Raw genomic sequence first — 21,721 nt, forward strand, 5'->3', positions numbered from 1 at the left:
CATGGTCAGCCCTACGCCGTACTATTTTATTGATAGTAACATATAAAAATCATCCACATGCCTTGAAATTGGAGTGGACTCTGTTGTTGTAAAATATTCCCAAGGGGGTATGTTCAGCCTGTCCCTCTGGATATTGCCCCTCGGACTGTCCAGTTGGAACCCGGTGGAAGATGTACCATATCCCAACATCCTGAAAAACAAAGGGAGGTCTGAGAAATGGGACACTACAAGTAATGCTACAGGTTATCCTGGGGACTTAGGGTTTCCCACTATGCTGGCCAGATTTCTAACCTGAGCCTGCCAAACCTGTGTGAGTCCCAGGGGACACACACCAGCCCACGCTCCTACATCTCCCAGCTTATCCTTCGGCATGGACAGTGGGCCCCCGGCGCACACACACGTGGGTTTTAAAAATGCATATATTGTGGGTGAAATTCAGGTGGTTTATTAGAAAACATAGCCTTCTCTGTACAGGCACATTGAACACAAACATCAGAGATAATAACAAGGAGACAGTATATATTTATATATACAAACCTAAAATCTTATTGGGCATTTAACTATTGACTACTAATAAAAATCAATATTTGCTAAGAGACATCACACACCATTTCCAGCCACAGTTGTAAGAGAAATCAGTGCGAGAACTGTAGGCAAATACTTGTTCTTAACAGAGACAAAGGTTGCAGAAATAATACCCAAATTTTACGATGGCTTACTAAAAATTCATAGCCCTCACGCTAATGACACCAATAACAGTAGAATATATGGGAACTGGAGGCAAAGCATAGCTCTTGGCGTTAAATGATTTTACCTGAGCACCAGCTGCTGCATTCTCTATTAAGTTGTTGTTTGGATTTGCAATCCAGAACGTGCTGACAGCCCTGAAAAATCAAAATGGAAATGATCCTAAGCAGTTACCAAACAGGAAAGGATACATTTTCATAGCACTGCACTGGACTTGAGCCACAACTCTCCTATTGACTTTAAAACTCCACACAACCTTTTAATGATACTCTTTAAGGAAAAGAAACCATCTAGTAATGTCAGACATATTCATTTATGGAGCCACATGCTGAACCTATTGTAAATTATATGAGACCATTAACACAAAATCCGTGCTCTGTTAAATGCAGCTTAAGGAAACCCAACGTCTTTTTTTTTTTTTTTTTTTTATTTAAGCAGCTTTGGGAAATGTCTGAAAAGTGACCTTCTGGTTTGTTTTTTGGAACTTCGGGGGAAATGGCAGCAGGTAGGGGATTCTCTATGGCTTTATGAAGCTTCGACGTGGAAAACAAAACAAACGTCCTTGCAAGCCGCAAATGGCTTGGTAAGGAGGAGATTAAGGAGATATTATTTTGACGTTTGTTCAAATAAGGAGTTTTTGCTTCAGAGGGAAGATCAGCAGTGGCACAAACAGAAGCCAGATATAGCTATGCAAATATTGTCATCTGTTGTCTTACTTCATTTGTTAACATATTTTGCAGTAATAAAGACCGCATGTAAAAACACTGTAAACCTTTTCTCATGACCATACCAATTAATTTGATCATTCTAAGCAGAAAACCTCAGGCATTTTTTATCCACCTTAACTATTACATAATCAAGAATCCACACTCCTTTGGATTAACAGAACCACTGAATAGGTGCAAAATAAATCTATATTAACCATACAAGCAACCTTAGCATTTCAGCAACAATAATTGTAATTAATTCAGTTGGATTATTTACGCAAATTAAAATAAGTAGAGTTTGGCCACTGCATCCTTTTCCAGAAAACATGAAAATACAAATTTCCTTGGCTAAACTGTGTTCTTGCTTGCAAACACTAGCCAGACCAATACCTGGGTCCCCAAGTGCCCATGTTACAGCTCATCAGTCTCCAAAATAGAAGCTAACTTTGGTCAGCTATATTGCAATATTGTTGATCGTTAAATGATGCTCACTGTAGTTTATGCTAATCTCTGCATTTTCACTACATCTCCTGATGTACTCTAGATATTCGTGTACTATTGACCAATTTACTCTAGATGCTCCAGCCCCAATTCAGCCCTGGCGAAAGAAGGCAAAAACTCCCTTTGTAGTAAGTGATATTTTTGCTAGCCTATACCAGGGCTGAAGCAACTTGCATTTATCAGACAGATTTCATGGAGCCTTCTTAATAACATCCTACTTAACATCCTACTTAAAAAGAATTGAAAGGGGTTCAGAAACAAGCAAAGTGCTCTAACATAGTTATGATTCTCGGGAAACAGCGACAGGAATAACCAGCAGCAAATATTCCTTGCTTAGGATTCATGCAGGTGTTAACAGGTCTCCTCACAAGCAAAACATGGTCAAGTAGCTAAATTATTTTAAAATGAGAAATGCTAGAAAAAGCTACAATTTTTCATTTAATATCAAATAGCATCTTTCAAAAGTTTCACCACGGCATTCTTTGGGACCCGGCTATAAAGCACAACGTAAGTGCAAAGCCTGACTACAGCTCCCGGAGCACTTACATGCAGTCAGTGCTTGGCACAGGAACGTAATTCCCATAGACGCGGCTGCGGATGGCAAGGCACATAGCCTCATTGCGATCCGAAGGCAAGATCGTCCCCGACCTCGTGAGGAGGCCCAAGTTGTGATAAAATGTATTGCGTTGCTCCGTCCCGTCTTCGAGGAAGAAACAGTGCCCCAGAGTGTCATAGCCAATGGTGTCTTTTACCTGGAAAAAAGTATACAAGCCATCGATCGCAATGCTAACAGCAGTAGGAACTACAACTGATGTGCTTTGCTTATCAATAAATTCCTGCAACACTCACAGAGTGGTTTTGCCACCCTTCTGCACAGCAACCAGTGCCTCCATAGGCATCGCTCCCGGAGCTAACTCAAACTACTGTAGACTGATCTTCTTATACAGTGAAACTGCTATTAAAATTACTCTGAGGAAGATCACATGCATAATTAAAGGAAAATTGCAAAATACTGGATTTAAAACTGCCCTCAGCTCTAAGAGAGAATACTTGATTTGGTGTCATGGAGTAAATGTTTGCGTAGGGATAAGTGTATCTTGCATGATAAACCAACAAGTTAGGATGGTTAATCCAGAAATTTTCATGACTGCAACACTTCCCAAATAAAATAAGAAATTCCTTAAAATGCACCATGTGAAGTAATTTATATTAACGAGGTTTCTGTTCTTTCTCCTCCACTCTCAGAAGGTGCAGGGCCACTTCATTCCTGTAATGATCAGCTTGGGCAAAGATGGTATTTTACTGTTTCCGTCTATTTAATACTAACTGGCATGCACAGGGATATTGCATTAAACCCTAATTTGACCAAGAGGACTTAGCACAAGCCTCCTTTGATGTACAGTCTTATGAAGATAAATTCAGAAATCCTTCTTTTAAATGTAAATACTATATCAGGCTAGTTAAAATACCAGCTATTTGTTACTAAATCTTACTGAAACCTTAACTCTGTACTCAAATGATCCCTGTCAGCATATTTATTCACTCTTCAGGCATACAAGATTCCTGTTGACGTCAGAGTTATGTCTGTGTAAGACTGTGAGATTAACTAATATTAACCTACTCAGTTATTTCTGTATACGGAGGGATACTTGAACTAAATCCATTTCAGACTCATATCCTGTGATTTCCCCTTAATGGGCTGCAACTGTACATAACATCTGGAGTCACAAACAGTATAGTCCCCATAAGTATATCTCTACTGGATTTCATTGTTTTCCTGGCACTCACCCCTCAAATTTGTCATCTGCTGCTCTTGTTTCTGCCCTAACTCCCTGAGAGAGAGTTAAAAATAAGGCACAACACTACCAGGTACCCGACTCCTACCTGATACAGTTTTGGAAATCCACCGAGACCCTGCACGCGGGTACGTGGCTCGGAGTGAGCTACAAGGAGGGCAACAGAGAACCTACATGCAGCAACACGGAACGTGTCCCTGCCAGCTGAGTCTTGGAAATACAGATAGGAAATGGATTTAGATAAAAATGCAAGCGTCATTGCCAAACAGCTAAGAACAGTAAGCCTGGCTACTTCTGCCCTTCCAAATGATGGGCAAAAGCTGTGCTAAGGAGACCATGGAAGACTATTTTTGGAAAGAAACTGTAACAACAAACTGCTTGCTCTTTTAAACAGCATTTCAACTGTAGAGTTTCATTCTTCTGAATTTAGCTGAAGTTTGGCTAACCTGTACTTCAGACAGCTGCATTAAAAACCAGCTTTCTATCCAAAACCAGATTTTAGCTTTAATTAATATGATTAGTCACAGCTTCTGAATGGCATAGCAGCCTTGAAAACTTACATAAACAAAACTATATTGATTACTCTCCTAACCAGAAATAACATAATTCAAAGATCACTTACATTTGCACTGAAAGATAAGGGTGCAGGCCATTAGCTCAAAATCCCAAAAACTGATCAATTCTGGCATATCACAGATAGAAACTAAAAGCTTGGAAATGAGAGCCCACCTGCGGCACTGTGACGGGAGCATATTACTGTATGTGTCAGCATGAAACACCATCCACAATGCAGGCTACAGCCCCACTGGCCTGTCCAACACCAGATGATTAAGATGCCTTTAAACACTGAATTATATATAGTTCAGCAACACAATATAAGTGACCTTTATACACTGACACATTAGACACGAAAGACTACAGTAGTCTGTGTACGCCTGACGTGTGCCAGGGCAGCGAGAGGCATGTCGCAGCCTGCGTCCCAGCCACGGGGAGTAACCCAAGCTGTGTGCGCCGCTGCCGCCGGCTTGCAAAGCGGCACAAGCCTGGCACACGGGAGCAGCAGATGGGAGAAGGGCCTTGCAGACAGCACTGCATGGCCAGGACACAGCAAAGCACAAACCACAGCACTCCGGCAACATACTTCTACAATTACATCCTCTAAACCCTCAAAACAGGAGAGGGAAAAAACACCTATCATCTGGTTTATTCTGCCTCAAGGGCTGAAGTTTCATAATCTGATGCTAAAACAGCTACCCATCTATGTTATTTAACTGCTTTGCTGTGATATACACACTCTTCTCCGGAACTGCAAATTATTTTAATTTATTTTAAAGCAAGGCTTTTTATTACATTTTAATTACTCTTTATCTTAATGACTGTATTGAAATCACACAATTCTTCCACAGAATCACATAGTTAACCTTTGCTATAAAATCTCTTCACTGATTCATGGACTCAAAGCCCTCAGCAGTCAGATGCAGGGGGGCTGGATCTCACACTTGGATCCTTGATTTCACAACTACTGCATCCCACACATCCAAATAAACCCTTGACAGCCTCACTTCTGATAAAGAGCAAGAGCATATACCAATCTTCTCAGGACCAATATTGACACAAGGCTTAATTTTTCATCCCAGGCAGGTTCCTTCAATTCCAGAGGTTTAATACCAACGAAAAGAGAAAGTAAGTTAAACCATACCCACACATACTGGGCAAGTCTCCTGCCTCCTAAGAAGGGCTCTGTACACAAAAGCAGGCTCTACAGCCGGAGCAAATCACGTATCTGAGAAGGCAAGCAAAATTTTGAGTGATCTGGACAATGCCGATCCAGTTTAGGATACGTGAAAAGTGCTCCCAGTTGTACAAGTCTAGCATCGCATTTTCGTGAATACACCGTTTCAGGGGGGACCCCTTCACACAGGGGTCCCTCCAGAGTGTATCATCTATGCCATGTCTTACACAGCTTTATGTCCCGGGTTAAGAAAAAGTGAGGAAAAACGTGGGAGGTCATGGGTAGTTCAGGGAGTGTCTCTGCCTGAGCACACATCAGGTGAACGAGGCAATGCCCACGGACACCAAAACACCGTTCAGCGTCCTGCACAGCGCACAGCAACTGGACGTGTCGGGACTGGAGCAGGAATCTGTGTTCTCCAGCTGGGACACGTATGGCTTTTTTGTGGTTTGTTTTTTTTTTTTAAGTTCCTCTCCACAATGCCCTTGTGAGGATCTAGGTCAAAGCCAAGTTCCTGAGGGCTTTGCTGGCACTGAAGCAGCCGTTTGGGTCTGTGCCTCTCCTATTTCATTCCCTTTGTCATGAGAATATTTTTGGATATATTTCACATTGCCCTGACTGGAACAACCCCTGTCTTTTTTATCTCCTTTGCAAATTAAAGGTCCATTGCTTCAGTCAGGTCCAGTAAAGGTCCACTGCTTTCATTTTAAATGAAAGTTCCTATTACCACAAACTGTCCAGAATAACCATGGCAAAGATTTCACTGTATCTGATCACACCATTAATAACATTAATTAGGAACCTGAAATTCATTTCAAAGAAAGAGCTGCACTACCAGAGCAACAGTCCTAACCTGAATACCGGTCAAATGGAGTTGACATGTCAGAGCATTTCTTGGGGAAAAAATGCCTTGTTTCAATACTCTGATTTCTCTTTGTATCACAAATGGCTCCTACTGTTTAGCGGTGCCTAAGCAAAGAAATGAACTTGGTACTAATAAAATATGTCTCCTACCAGCAGGCCATGAGTTCCATGTATGGCAACACACCTAGAGAAGCAGTGGTGGATAGCCAGGTTATCAAGGTACGTTGGGCGTTCGTATCCTCCTCTCTCATCCACATCCTCAGCCAAGTGAAAATGCACAGGGTAACTGCCCAGGATTTGCTGCCCCATGTTTTTTAATTCCACTCCTGACATGTGAACAGAACTAAAATTCCTTAGGATCTGTTGAGACAAATGTAGATCCGAGTAAGGTATTACAACATAAACCCGCGCAAAAAGGAAAACACTTTTTTTTTTCCTTCTTATTAGGCAATATGTTTGCAGAGTAAAACAGGGCCTGATCCCAGAAGGAGGTGCCAGCTCCCTGCTCTGACTCACAGCAGCGCAGCACCTGCAGAGCAGCGTGCCAGCAGCCGCACACCTACGGGCGCGGGGCTGCCAAGGACCAGCTGCCAAACACCCTGCGCGGGATTTAGCAGTAGCAGTGTGTGACACGGCTACGGACAAGGTACTCCTGCCAGCTCCAGAACGGGGCAGCATCTACCACCAGGCTGTATTTCCTGGCAACTTTATCTCTGTCAAGTGACTTTAGGCAAGACCTGCACAGCTCCTCGATTTCCACCAACTAGCAGTGGAGTAATTTTACACAAAGCCCCTGCAGCAGCAAGAATTTGCACCTCCGCCAAGAACACATGGGACAACCAAGAGGAGGCAAAGCGCAACAGGGTGAGACCCAGCACTTCTCTGAGCCATGCAGGGAGCAGGTTTGCTCTACAAGAAGCACAATTTCTTCAGTGACATCTCGTGAACTATGTAACTTCACGCTGACCCGACTGACAGCAATGCCACTGAAGAATCCCCTCTAGCCCAGAGATGGGTATGTTTTTGCATACGCGGTGAAGAAAATGGCACTACCGCATTACAAGTCTAGTTTTGCAAAAGAGGCCAAAAAACTTTTCCCTTCTTCACAGACAAGTATATTTTTTCCCCAGATACAACAGTACTTTCATGCATTATATTGTTTACAAACCAGGAAAGGAACGACCTGAAACCACCTACCGGCAGAGGCATTAAAAATTACTCACTTTAATATGTCCTCCAAATGTGTCAAAGGAGAAAAACTGACATTGATTTTGTCCATAACAGGAGTCTTCCATTTCTCCTTGAATAAGTATATTTCTAGTCAGAAGACCAACCTCTGCCCTCATATCGACGCCATCAATGACTTCTCCAATGTGAAGATAAAGTGGGCTGCCTGTGAAAATCAGAAACCTTTTCATTCAGGGTGAGCACAGCATCTTTCTTCATTATCGCATTGTTCTAAGCAAGTGTATGCCTTTCATTTAAGCAATCACCAGGTTTGGGGACGTGTCCAGTTGTTAGTATTTGTTCCCAGAGGAGATCAGCACGTCCCCTGACTTCTACAAGGGACTGACGCCCCTGGTCAAACTTTAAGTTCCAATATTGGGGCCTTCAGCTTTCATATGACAAGGGCCCATGTGTTTACGGAACAAAAACTAGCTAAAGGGACAAGGAAATGTAAATGTAGAATGTTAAAGACAGGACAACGTAAATATTTACCACAAATGAGTAGCTTGCTAAAAATATTTCATACCATCAATTTTCACTTGATTACTTTTACATTCAGGGCAAGGAAGGAGATTAAACTCTTCAGCCTGATGCATAGAATAATCTGTACTGGCAATGACGATCCGGTCGCCAGGTAACCAACTTGTAACCTCATCCACCAAATGAAGAATTATTCCTTTGGACACTTCCACTTTAAATCCATTATGAGGCACCCCTTGAAGAAGGAAGCAATCAATTATTTTTACAGTTGCACACGACAGAATCATGCAATTAGCCAAAGAGCATAGCAATTTAATTTTTATCTAGACAACGCTGTGTGTGATAGAAGTGCTCCAGCCATTAAATATGTCAGCGTCATCTCTTCGTAGGCAGCTAAAACACTACTTTGCAAGAGTACTGCTGTTGGCTTGGTCACTGTGCACATGAGCAAAAGTCTACGGTATTATTATCACTGCACTGTTCAGATTCGCAGCAGTTAGTTAGAAAAAAATTAGAGCAAAGCAACAGAAGATAAGCGCTTGTCAGGAAAGACTAAACCTTTCATCCATCCGCTGAAAGCAGTAACAGTAAAACGGGTGCCATCGTAGGTGAGGAAATCTCTTTGGGCCACGGCGAACCCCGTTGTTCCATGCCCGCGATACTCCCGCTTATCCTCTGCTGTGGAAAGCTGATCCCCTCCGAGGATCCCCACCAGCGCCCAGGGCTGCCTGAGGGAGAGCGGGAAGGAGCCAAGCGAGTGACATCCCACACCCTCCATCCCCCGGAGAGCCGGGGCAGGAGGGGAGGGCGCAGCGCGGCATGCCTCCCCTCCCTCCCTGCCGCCCCGGCCCGGGGTGCCCGCCGCCTCCCTGCCCGCGGGGCCCGGCCGAGCCCCCGGTCGCCCCCGGTCGCCCCCGGGCCGGGGCGAGCCCCCGGCGGCCCGGCGGCCCGGCGCGGAGCTGTCCATGGTGGCGCCGCGGGCCCGGCCCGGCCCCCCCCGCGCCCGCCGCCCGCCTCACCTGTAGCCCAGGCGGGCGATGTGCCTGCTGCCCAGCCGGTCCCGCAGCAGCAGCCGCGTCTCCGGCGTCAGGCTGCGGGCGGCCGAGTCCCCCACGGCGGCCGCCACCACCCTGCCGGGGGCCTGGAGGGCCAGGAAGGCGCGCAGCCGCCGGCCCTCGCCGGGCCGCAGGTGGGTGTCGAAGCGCCCCGCCGCCAGCACCCGCGCCGTGCCGGCGTCCAGGATGCGGAGGTTGAGCCCGCGGCTGCCCCACCGCTTCTCGGAGGAGTAGGGGCCGTGGCGGAGCCCGCCGGGGTGCAGGGTCTTGTCCAGGAGGGTCCAGGAGCGGGGCCGCCGGCCGTGCAGCTCCAGGACGCCGCCGCGACCCACGCCCACGAACTTCTGGCCGAAGCCCTCCACGGCCGCCCCCTCGGCGGCTCGCCCGTACAGCGAGATGGTGGCCCGCGAGCCGTAGGGGCAGCGCTCCGAGCCGATGTGCAGCTCCCCGCCGTCGTGGATGAGGATGTAGCGGGCCCGCAAGGTGATGGGCGGCCCGTCGGGGCGGTCGGCGAACACCAGTTTCCCTGGCGGGCGAGGGGAGAGGAGCGGGGTCGGGGGCGCGCACCGCCGGGGGCTGGGGGCGCGGGGGGCCGGGAGGTGCCGGGCCGCCCCCCGCAGCGCCCGGCGGCCCCGAGGGGGCGGGCGGCCCCGCTTACCTCCGTCGCGGATGACGAGGGAGTGGAAGGCGGCGGAGCTCTCGAGGCGCAGGGCCGCCCCCCGGCCCACCACGGCGGCGCGGCGGGTGTCGGAGCCGGGTCGCCACGGGGCGAGGTGCGGGGCGGCCTCCGGGCAGGGCCCTGCAAGAGACGGGCGGCGGCGGCAGCGGCGGCGGCGGGGCGCGGAGAGACGCGGAGGGGCGCGGAGGGGCGCGGTACCGACCTGATGCGCTGCCGCCGCTCGCTGCTCCCCGACGCGTCCCGCGGCGACGCCGGGACCGGCTCCGGGTGCGGGTCCGGCGCGGGGGGCGGGAGCGGCCGCGGCGCCCCGGGGCTCCCGCAGCCGCCACCTGCGGCGGGGCAGCCGCCGCCCGCAACACGTGCGCCGCGCCCGCTCCCTGGCCGCGGCTCTGCGCGGAGCCGGCGCAACGGCACGTTTTGCTTTTGATGTGTTTCTGGCGTTTGTTTTGGGTTTTTTTTTTCTCCTTTTTTCCTTTTTTCCTTCCCTGCACTTAACCTCGCAAGACCGAAAACAGCAAACCCCCCTCCCCGGCTCCGCACGACCCCGGACACGGCGAAGCAACCACAACAGCAGGACGGACAGACAGCCGGCGAGGAGAAAACCCCAGCGGCGGATCGACGAGAAGCACCGGCGGGTTTCAAACTTCGGCTGCAAAGACCGCTTACCTATCCCCGGCAGCGCCGAGCCGCAAACTTTGTACGCCGCCTCTCGGGAGCTCCCGACCCGGGCTGCTGGGCACCCCGGCTGCCGGCGGCAGGGGCAGGCAGGCGCAGGCAGCTCCCGCTCCTCCGCTCCGGCTGCCTCCCCTCCGCCTCCCTATTTATATCCATCTTCCAACCGCTGGCGGTGCCCGCACTGTTTACAGAAGCGGAGCTGCTGGCTCCTCCCAGCCGGGGACGATCCCTCCAGCCTGGACGTGTATCTGCGACCGGCGCCCAGATGCTCGGGGCCGGGGAGAGCCCCGCTGCCCGCACGGCAAGGTCTTCCCCGGCTCCGAGCCCCTGGGGGCTGCGGGCTCCCCGCCGCGCTCCCCGGGGTCGCAGGGCGAGCCTCAGCCCGGGCAGGGCCCGGGGGGCTCTGTGCGGACCCGCAGAGCACCTGGCTGGGCTCAAATGCAAAGCGGGCGGCTGGGGGGGCAGCTGCCTCCCCAAGAAGGGCAGCGGGCTGAGGCACACCAGCCCCCAGTGTGGTCACCTTGGCCCTTCTTGGGAGGTAGCTGGCCCCGCCGGCACCTTCCCGCAGGGCTCTTTTGCCCTGTGCTGCCCTGCGTCTGGCAGATCTACGGAAAACGCTGTAACCCGGTGGCTGCAAATGTTCTCCTGGCAGTGGGTGAGCAGAGATGTATCTGCCACTTCACCTCCCATCGCCTGACCGAATTGAGCTGTAGTCAGACTCTGCGGCGAAAGAGAGGAAAATCCTTAGAAGGAGCTCTGACAAGACAGGGCCTCAAGGAAACCCACGGGCTTTTACGCCCATGCCCTGGGACTGCGTTCCTGGCTTTTGAGGGTTCCTGCCTGGACTCCACTCTCAGTGGATGTGGCACTGCCTACAGAAGGACCATCACACACTGGTTTGTTTTCCATGAATCAGAAGATCACATTTTTTATAAGCTCTAAAATATAGCATAACTGAGCTTCCTGGGGACCCATAAAGACAGGTAACTGGTTACTGTGGCCACTGCCTTCTCCCTCCCAGAGCCTGCACATAAACCTTCATCGCCACTCCAGAGCCCTACTACCAGAGAGGACAAGCCAGGAGCAAGCAGACAACAGTGCCAGCCACTGCTCCTGCCCAGGGCCAAAGCCAAAGAGGTGCAAAGCCACAGGTGCTGCCGGTCTCAGAGACATTTGTGTGCCATCAGCTGGTCAAACCGTTCCAATCTGTCACCTCTGAAATTTATTCTGGTGCAGGATTTCTTCTGACGGAGGGCACAAAGAGGCTATAGTTATGTTAATAAGGAGCAAGTGCTGTCAGACAAAATACGGGAACAGACTGGAAGCAGGGGGGTGGGCGAGGGGCACAGCCATGCCCCACGCTCCAGACAACAGCTCTGGAGCAGGAGCGACACTCACTTGTGCTAAACAAAACCCATCCGCTCTCCTACACCCTGTCCTGGGACCTGGAGTGTTGCTGAACCTGAAGATAAGCATCCAGCCTAGAGAAACAAATCCAGATAACACTCCCGCCATAAACACAGGGAAACGTTAGAGCTGCCACCTTTGCTACCGGCTGTTCATCTATCATTCAGTGCTGGCACTTCTATTCCTGTCTCAAATAGCTTTTGTCATTTTCCTTCCAAAAAAGCAGCATTAGTCAGCGTTGTGCCTCCTTCTTATCTGAGTATGACATATATGAATGTAGGTCATGGGAAAGCAGAGCTGTTATCAGAGGTATAGGAGGCCATGCTCAAATTTTTTGGAGAAAGATTTATCTACTGGTGGAAGTTTCAGGCAAGACAAGACAAATAGGAATGTTTTGTCTTAAAACACACTAACTAAATTCTCTGAATTCAACGGTTCGAGAAGTGCAAAATTTCAGGTAGAAGAGGACTTGAACCTTTATTTTACACCTGTCGGGGCCCTAGAATCTCATACATCTTTCTTTAAAATATTTACTCTGTGCAAAAGATTTCATAGACTTGCAGTCTAAATAAAAGACAGCAATGATTAACATCATAGTAATAGCGAAATAAATCTGGCACAAGCTTTGGTTCACGCTAAACTTTGTGCAGGCCTTACGAAATGATCAGCAAAGCCAAAGTCACCCCAGTTTACACGGGACTTTTCCTGACCAAGAACCCAATATTTTTAAGGTGTGAGCACTGTTTAAATCCTTCAAAGCCATTTTCCCTCTGTAGCCTCAAAATCCACAGAAATACACTGGCCTGATTCTTTTTCTGAAAGAACTACTTTCAGGTAAACGATTTCAGTGCCATTTCCCCCTGTATTAAGTTTTCAGTGGCCTGAGGAAGAAGATGTAAGAGTAAATGAGACTGGACATACCATCCTGTTTTTCTAAAGATTCCCGTCACTTTTTAAGGAAAACACAGAAGCGTCCATTGTGATCTGTAGTCTGGTGCTCAGGAGCTAAGCTGTTTTCCTTTCGCTCTTCCAGATTTCATTTTTCGGGATGATTTCTGCTTTGCGGCAGCACCGCTCTGAAGCTTACACCACAGCGCTCGGTTACGGCACGCATCCTCAGCGCAAGAACATTCCCAAACATCCTCACACCTGCGAGTGGGAAATCATGACTAACGCTCACTGCCTCGAACATACGGCTGGTGTAACTCCTCCTCGCAAAAATAACCAGCCTAACCCCTCCTTTGAGTGTTATTGCTGGTTATAAACTAAAGTTTAGCTGTCTAACAAACAAAACTGGGTCATTTTCTGTAATGGGCTACCAGGTATGAGGCAACCTCGGCCCTCTCGTGTCTCGGCATGTCGCAGTGATGGTAATGCTTTGCCTACAGACATGACCGTAACATTCAATAACAAATATCGATGACTGCCAAGGCTTCATTTTAAGGCAAGGACAGCAAACAAAGCTGCTCTAAATGAGTCAGCGGTGGCGAGCTGACTCCCAGAGCACAAACACCTCTCCCCAGGGAGACACATCTCGCACACGAAGGCAGAGAGGAGGGTTCCTCCTCTGCAAGTGGTTCTGTAGGCGATTTTCCCGGGCACACTCCCTCGCCGGACGGTTTCCCGTTTCCTCCTTGCTACTTAGAGAAAGGAAGGCGCAGCGGAGTCAGCATCCCCTGAGCAACACCCCATTCCCACGGAGCGGGAACCGCCGGCGCCGCGGGATAACCCCGGCCGTGCGGGGCGCGGGGCTCCCGCAGCGGGGCCAGCGCCAGCTCGGACCAGGCCGCCCCCACGCCCCCCTCTCCGGAGCCTCCCCCTCCCCGCGGGGGCAACGCGGGCAGCGGCCGGCGGGGCGCGCCCTGCCCCTGCGGCGCCACGGGCGGCCGCCTGGCGGCGCCCTTGCACAGCCGCTGCCCGCCCCGCGCTGCCCGCCCCGCGCTGCCCGCCCCGCGCTGCCCGCCCCGCCCCGCCTCCCTCCTCCCGCGCCGGGCAGCCCTGCCTGCGCATCCTGGCAGCGGGGCACGCGGCCCATTAGCTCCTACACCATACCAATTAATAAATAAGATCTTGTAATTATTATTAGGGTTTTTTCCTCCTCTTCCCAGCCGGCTTTCCTGTAATTCTCCACTTGTTTTTTTTTTTAAATCCATTTTACGTTTTCAGTATAGCCTAACTCTATTTCCACAGGCAGCCCCCAGCTCGGAGCAGGGCAGCGCAGCGCATCGGCTTCTGGTGGGAGCTGGCAGCGCGGGCGCGGCCGGGCCCCGGGGAGCATCGAGCAGCACCACCGCCAACGCTCGCCTTAGCGCCGCGCTCCGGGGCCGCCACGGGCCTGGCAGCCCCACCGAGCCGCGCACCGCCTAACCACTACGTGGCTTTTAGTGCCTGTACTGACTCCCACAGACTGTCTGCTTATAATGGCCCATCTGCGGCAACTGGCCTCCGCACGCTGTACCAGCCTTCGTCTAGCATCTCCTCTTCTGCAGACAGCGACTGCTTCCCACCCACCTCGTCACAGACCTCCTGCTTGGGGCTGAGCGCTCCGAGCCCCGGCTCTACCTCAGCCTGAAGGCTGAGTGCCGGCTCCTGGCACGACACAGAACCACCGCATACCGGATCGCACCCAGCGACGCCCAGCCCTCGCCCTGGCAGCACGGGGCCTGGCCCCACGGCCCCGCTCAGCCAGCACCAGAAAGCACTGAGATGCCAAAACCACGTCTCCTCCTTATATACCTACCACTTTGTTCCACTTTGGGCTTTAGCAGTGTTTTCCTTGGTTTAAGCATTTGCTTCTTGAGCCGAGAGAAGGCCTTGGACTGCTGAGCTTCAGACAACACTCCCATATGCCTGAGGAGCTGCAGTACCCTGCGTAGCAAGAACGGCTTCACCTTGTGCTGGGCCACCTTGAGAGGACTGATATGAATTTTGGGCAGGTTGACTTCTCGATCACAGTTATAAAACCGAAACAGATTCCAGGCCAAGCTAGGTCCAAAGGTATCCATTAAAACATATCTGGAAAGTTTAAGGAGCATGTCACAGGACAACTGCTTTTCTTGTGGTTTCTGGCCCAGGTTCTGACTCAGCAAACTTCTTCCCTGGTGACTCAGGAGAGAGCTGCTCCTGAACAGGCTGGAGGGTTTGTACGAGCCCACGGTCCCGGGAAGGGCTTTCTTACTGTGCAACGGTCCTTCGTAATCCATATCCCACAAAGAACTGTTGGGATTCAGGCTATGTTCTGAAATAATTGTAAATACAGTAAAACCTATTAAACATAAACAGCGAAAAATCTCGGTGCGTTTGTTTCTTTAAAATATATATAAATATGTCTACATTTATCAATGTTCTGCTGTAGCCCTGGATACAGTGCAGATTGCTACACTACATCGACAAACCTACTGAATGTTTTGACAGGCCAAATCAATAGATTTGCAATAGATAGGATTTTAGCTACTAGAACATAATAATGATTATTTGCAGTTTTTTATTTAAACTAATGTTTTCTGTAATGCTCAGGAAAACTGTCTTTGTTATATGTACATACGCTCCAGAGTACACAGATTCCTAAAAAACCCAGTCACCAAAGGAGTATGTACTATTCCATGTAAGTTTGCTGAAAAACATTAAGAATAATGATTCCTATGAAGGACTATAAAAGGCTTTTTCATATATGACTAAGAAATGAAACTCCTCCACTCCTGCTGGGCTGTTTGCATGTTGGGTCCAGCCCCAGGGCCCAGCACAGCCCCTAGGTTTCCAATAGATATAGGCTGGGTTTAAACGAAAGGCTCAGTTTTGCTTTCTAGGTGATCTCTCTGGTCTCCGCCTGCTGCTGAAAGCCATCAGCCCACTGTACCAGGGCTAAGCCACGGCTGCTCAAAGGCCACGGCAGCTTCATCCTGCGGGCAAAGCAGCACCGGTATGGGAGCATACGGATTCTCTGGAGCTTACATGTGCTTCTAAGGCAGTGCCCCGACCCAGCTCTGAGCCTGAAGTTTCAATTTACACCCTGAGAACTGATCAATAAAGCAATTAAATGCAACATAAGCAGGCTGGGACTTCATGATAAGTAGGGCTGCAAACACACAAGAAAGCTCTAATAATTAAAAGGGACAAGGAGCACAAAACTTAATTGCATCTTGCCAGAAGTGTTTGAAATAGTTAATGTTTTAAAATAACGGCATACTGCTGGAGGCCGGAGGTCACGTCCTGGGAGCCCTGGAATGTGCCTGCAGCCTTGCCTTTCGTTTCTCAGCAAAGGACAAGATTTTTAAGAATGTTCTTCTGTTTCCTAGGGGTGGATCCCAGTCCAGCATGTTTGAGAAGCTTCAGGTATTTTTGTATTTGATTTCAAGATTAAGGTTATCAGCTTCAGGTAGTCGTGATTTATGATTGCTTGCATATTGTAATCATATTAGCTAAGTGTTCTACTATTATGCTGGAATTTTACATATCAAAATGCACATTTTTGGCTCTAATTCATCCCTGAAATATAACCCTGTATTACTTAGAAACTGCAAAATATGACTGCTAGGACTAGGTGGCAGCGGATAACTCAGGACTATGTCACAATGAAAGCAGCGCTTTGCATCTTTACTGCATCTTTTCATTCAGAGCAATCAATAGCCATCGCAAGAACCCTCTTCATAAGACCCCTGAGAGATCAATACGCTCTTCCACCAGTTTACTGATGGGCTGACGCGGAGGGGAGCTTGTGCGAGATTCCTGGGAGGAACAAGGAGAGAAGAAGGAGGACCCAGCTCCAGGAGGACCCCAGTAATACGGGGTCCATATTTTCCTCTTCTCTGTGCCGATGTGCTGGGGGGCAGCTGGTCCATGCAGAGCAGGGCTGCGCGCACCGCTGCCATCCGACTGGCACCGGTCTGAGCCGAAGGGAAAGAAAGGGCTTTGGGGCAGACCCAAAGCGTCCCTCAGTGCACCTAATGGCCCTGCTGCGGTGAAGTGACTTGAAATGTAAGCAATGTTAAATCTTTAAGTGGGTCTGCAAGCTTTCTAGAATAAACTGCTGTGTAAAACGTTATTTAGAATAAACAAAACTTTGGATCAATGTCTTGTCTTCCAAGGCAGCCCTTAAACTAAAAAAGGCCTGAGGAACTACAGGAGAAAATAAATCAAGGGCCCATTGCATGCAGTCACCTCCAAAGCCACAGTCAAATCATGCCATCTATCCGTCTCTTGAAGTCAAACTGGAAAGTAGAGGCACGCTTCCCTTCCGTGTTTGCTTCGGACAGAAGTCAGGGTTAGCCCAGGCAGCCGCGCTCCTTCTCCTCCCCCGGAGAGCTCCTGCGGCCCGGGCAGCCCCCGCTGCCAGCCGGGGCCCAGCGGCCTCAGCCCATGCCGGGGCGTAAATAGCAGCGGCCGAGGCGGCGGGGGGCGGCCCGCCGCGCACCCGGGGGCTCGGCCCCGCGGCGGCTGCAGCAGCGCGGCCTGCCCGGCCTGCCCTTCCTCCTCCTCCTCCTCCTCCCCCCTCCAGCACTGCCCACCCCCGCGCCGCGCCCCGCGGGCAGCCGGGCCCCGTCTCGCTACCCACTCTTGGCGCTCGTCGCCTGCGCCCCGGGCCGGGCGCCCGCCAGCAGCAGCAGCAGCAGGAGCGGGAGCAGCGGCGGCAGCAGCCGGGCGGCGGCGGGGCTCCTGGGGGGGCTCCTGGGGGGGCTCGGGCCGCCCCGCCCGGGGGGGGCACCTGCAACACAGACAGAGGGGTTGGCCCCGCCGAGCCCCCCCCGCCCGGCTCCCCCTCCGCCCGCCTCCCCGCTTGCGGCGGCTCCTTACCCGGCTGCGCCCGGCGGGGCGGCATCGCTGGCGGCTCTCCCTCGGCTGCCGGCCCGGCCGTGCCCCGGAGCCCCGGCGGAGGGCAGCCCGGCCCGGCCGTGCCCCGGAGCCCCGGCGGAGGGCAGCCCGGCCCCGCTGCAAGCCCAGCTCCCCCTCGGCGCGGAGCCTCGGCGGCTGGGAGGCTGCCCGGGCCGCGGCAGGAGGGATTTCCCCCGGCCGAAGACAAGGGCCGGTTATGTGGAGAGCAGCCGGCCCCGGCCAGCGCTGCCCCGTGGCACAGCGGGGAGCAGGGATGCTCTGGTCTCTGCCGAGCGGAAAAACTCCAGCCCCGTCCGCGGCAGAGCGGAGGGGCGAGCGCAGCTTTGCGCCCGGCCGAGCCCGGGGGCAGCGCGGGGGCCAGGGGCCCGGACCAGAACTCGCCTGCTCCCCGCAGACCTACGGGCACCCGGAGCTTTACTTTAGAAAGCAACGTGCTGTCTGCTCACAGCCCACCCCACCGCTGGGTCGTAAGGAAAGCCAGAACAAAGCGTGTTTACCTTTACAGGACGCAGAAGACAATTTCCAATTAACATGGTGAAGGTATAGGAGTCATCTCAGGGTTTTTTTGGTTTGTTTTTTTTAAGGCATGTTACTCTCACACTTTCTGCAAAATTAGTTTGGTTACCGCAGGAACCCAGCTTCAAAACCAGATGTTGCCAGAGGCAAAGCGTCAAAGGAGCAGCGCTCACTCTCCTGCTGCAAGGACCAGCTGCTCCTTTTCGCTGTTGTAGCAAAGTTAGGAGACCCAAATATTGGACAGCTGAAACACAACCTCCCGCTTTGAAATTCACACCCATCTGATTGAAGCAGTACTGTCGGACTTTGAAAACAATAAATACTAAGCAGATAGTTTCTGTGCTTGACCTCGTTCCCAACAGCGGAGTGCCCACCATCAAAGAGCCAGCCTACCCTTAACCGGTGCTGGGAGTACAGGACGACTGCATTTGCAACACAGGAAATTTCAGAGCTAAAATGGCTGGTGAATTCCACAAAGAAGGATATAGAGAAATAAGTTAAGTGGACATAAATGAGATCATTAATTTGCATTCATGAGAATAGACCTAGGGAAGAAACCACTTTCCAAATGAAAACCATCAAGGTTTACTGCTGAACCAAGAACCGGAGGAAGAAAGTGCAGTGGTTCTCTACTTCTATGCTTAGCATCATTTAGAAAAAGCAAATACAGTGCAGAGTTTATAAAAGAAGTGTACAATACTAAGTGTAAATACAGGTTTGGGCATTTAGAAAGCTACAGGGCCAGCACCCAGAGCAGAGCTGTCACAAGTTACAGGAACGACATGGCAAAGCGAGGAAGAAAAACACAGCAGAGGCAACACAGGTAACAGGTCTCCATGTGACTACAAGTTACATTCATACCCATTACATAAGTCTAAAAAGGATGCCTGGCTGACTCCTTGGGAAATGCTACCTTTAAAGCGGTAACAAATATTTTCCTCTGGCTTTTTCAAAGTACGAACACTAGACAACTACTGACAGACAAACAGATGTGCCACATCTTACCTTCCTGAAAACCAGCTGTACATCATATATGGCTGTACTATATGAACAAAGATGGTAAGCCACCTTGGAAAAATGGATAGAGCATCCACATCAAGGAAAAAAAAAAAATGTTAGTGATGACTTACACCCTCGGAAGACCCGTTGCATAATTTATCCAGGCACAGACAGCCATTTTTATAGCGACACCTCGGTAGCTCTAAAATATGCATAGCAAGTTCTTGTCAAGGCCCACATTGTACATTTAAATGAGAGAATGTTAGCAGTTTGCTGGAACAGACTATTTTTTAGCCCGAAGTTTCTCTTTCATAACCTCACATCATCCCCTTTCCCATCCTTTAAAAATTCTGTTCCAACCTTATTTTTTTTTTTAAACAAATGGGGACCTGATATCCACTGTCTCATAAGTAGTTTTATGAGTTGGCCACAGGTTTTTTCAACTAATAATTCTAATATTGACCAGCAGTAGTGTTTTGAAATGCCTGAAATAGTGAGGCTTTGGTACAAGTTTACAATATAAAGAAGCCCACTACTACGATTTCTTTTGTTTAAAGGATATGTCAGAAAATTATAAAAATTTCAGAATTCATTTAAGAACTATTGGATGGGAATAGGGCTACAAGGAAAGTTATTTAAGGGACCAAACAGGTAAACAAATTATTGAATTAAAAGAGAAGGAAGATCCATACCAGTGGATCACTGATAGGTCATTAACATTTTAGTCAACAGCAAAACATTTGTGTTAGTTAAATGCAGATGAACTTTGCAAAACAAAACAGACCACGCAGAAGCCAGAACAGTGAGGCACCCCTGAGAATTAGTTAGGCAGGAATTTGGACAAATAAAAGATAGTACGAGTGGAAATTCCTGTTCAGCCAGCATACAGGCAACGCAGGCTGCAAGTGCAGAGACCGTGGGACATCCATGACAACGCTGAATTCAGATTTGAGGTTCTCGTTAACAGAGGAATACTGACAAAAAGCAAAGCAAATGCAAAGACAAGTCACAAAATGACTGCAGGAGTTGGAAAAGTAGTAATTAAACAACAACAAAAAAATCAATATATAGGAAAAAGGTTAAAAGTACCAGTTTGTTGAAGTAAAAGGGTAGCTACAAGGGGTCATGAGGAGGAGAAACATTGTAGGCTGAAGTTTTCAGAGCAACACAAAGTTCAATATGGGTATCAAAAAACATTGCTTAATTAAGTAAAAATTCCCCAAGTCACCACATGGACAGGCTTACACTTTCAAGCGTTATCTTGAATACCTGTACCACAGGCACTAGCTGTGTTCCCACAGGGCTATAGTTTCAGGAACAACACATGTAGAAATGGAAGAAAATTCACTGTGGATTTATGAAAGTGCAAAATAAAAAAAATGAGAGAGACATGTATCTGAACATTTATTTAAAATACGTGAGGCAAGCGGTAAGTTTGAGGTGAAGATTAGGCAAAACCTGCCAATTTTGGCTGCAATAGTCACCAAGAGAACAGCTGAGGGCCCAGCTGCTTGGGACACATAAAACTCAAGCCTGGACAACACAGATGCAAATTCTAAGGATCCAGCTGACGTGGAGCGGGATGGGTGTCCTCATTTCCCCCCACTGTAAGTAAAAATACCAGTTTTTCTCCTTTTACAGTAATAGGGCCAAGTCAATAATCAAAGACAAGAGACATACTCGCAGTGCTGAAAATTAACTACAGGCCTGTTATAAGAACTCATGACAACTATGTTCAAACATTTCTTCTAGGCAATGAATCATGATTTTTTGTTACTTAAAACCAGCTGAACACCATTTAAGAACAATATCTTTTACATTCGATTTACATACCAAGCTTCATGGAAATGTGGCTTTGTACTTCAGGAGAGCTATCCTCGAAAGGAAGGAATTAAATTTACTCTATCAAGTAATCTGTACTGTACACTTCCCTTGTGTATGAAAATTATGCACCAAATAAGATTCAAAAATTCAGCAAGCTCTAATCCATGCATCCTTTATTCCATTACAATCACTGTGTTGCATTCTAGCAACAGGACACAAACTGCAATCAATCGCAATCAATTTATACAACAATCTGAGGCTTACAGTACATTTAAGGCCTTTAAATTTGGAAAAATTAGACCTATGCTAGTAGTGTAACAATTTTTAAGTGTCTTGCATTTCTGATGCATAATCTGTGCGATTCCAGTGTCAAAGAATCAAATTACTTCTAAACTAAAAAGATCAGCTCAATGAAAATTTAGTTACATAAATTCATCAAAACATAAATGTGTAAATTTTTTTTTTGTCCTGGAAACTTTATAAAACTTTAATAGCAAAATAATATAGGGATAAAAACATATTTTAACAAAATGTATTCAATCATATACAAACCAGAATTTTGCAGTTTATTGTAACTAGACTTAAATTAAAACTACCAATTAAGAATCTATGCACAATGTAAATTCAAATATGTACAGTACTTTAAAAAGTCTACAGGAATGCTTTACAGAAGGAAATGTCTG

General features: G+C 49.0%; 1 protein-coding gene across 1 annotated transcript in view; it reads right to left on the reverse strand.

Annotated features, from left to right (window-relative positions):
• Nucleotides 1-17,685, reverse strand: part of LOC309595293 (cell surface hyaluronidase CEMIP2-like) — a gene marked incomplete at both ends in the record, with an annotated part of 57,939 nt that extends 40,254 nt beyond the window's left edge. The window contains 12 exons of the mRNA XM_082322057.1: nt 62-190; nt 815-884; nt 2,502-2,707; nt 6,498-6,707; nt 7,571-7,740; nt 8,101-8,289; nt 8,613-8,782; nt 9,074-9,635; nt 9,768-9,908; nt 14,611-15,108; nt 17,422-17,571; nt 17,661-17,685. Of these exons, the coding sequence (XP_082178183.1) occupies nt 62-190; nt 815-884; nt 2,502-2,707; nt 6,498-6,707; nt 7,571-7,740; nt 8,101-8,289; nt 8,613-8,782; nt 9,074-9,635; nt 9,768-9,908; nt 14,611-15,108; nt 17,422-17,571; nt 17,661-17,685 (2,520 nt within the window). The remainder of the gene's footprint in view (nt 1-61; nt 191-814; nt 885-2,501; nt 2,708-6,497; nt 6,708-7,570; nt 7,741-8,100; nt 8,290-8,612; nt 8,783-9,073; nt 9,636-9,767; nt 9,909-14,610; nt 15,109-17,421; nt 17,572-17,660) is intronic.
• Between the last annotated feature and the right edge of the window lie 4,036 nt (nt 17,686-21,721).

The sequence above is a fragment of the Platalea leucorodia genome (genome assembly GCF_965183815.1).
Source record: "Platalea leucorodia genome assembly, chromosome: 9".
NCBI classification, from domain to species: domain Eukaryota; kingdom Metazoa; phylum Chordata; class Aves; order Pelecaniformes; family Threskiornithidae; genus Platalea; species Platalea leucorodia.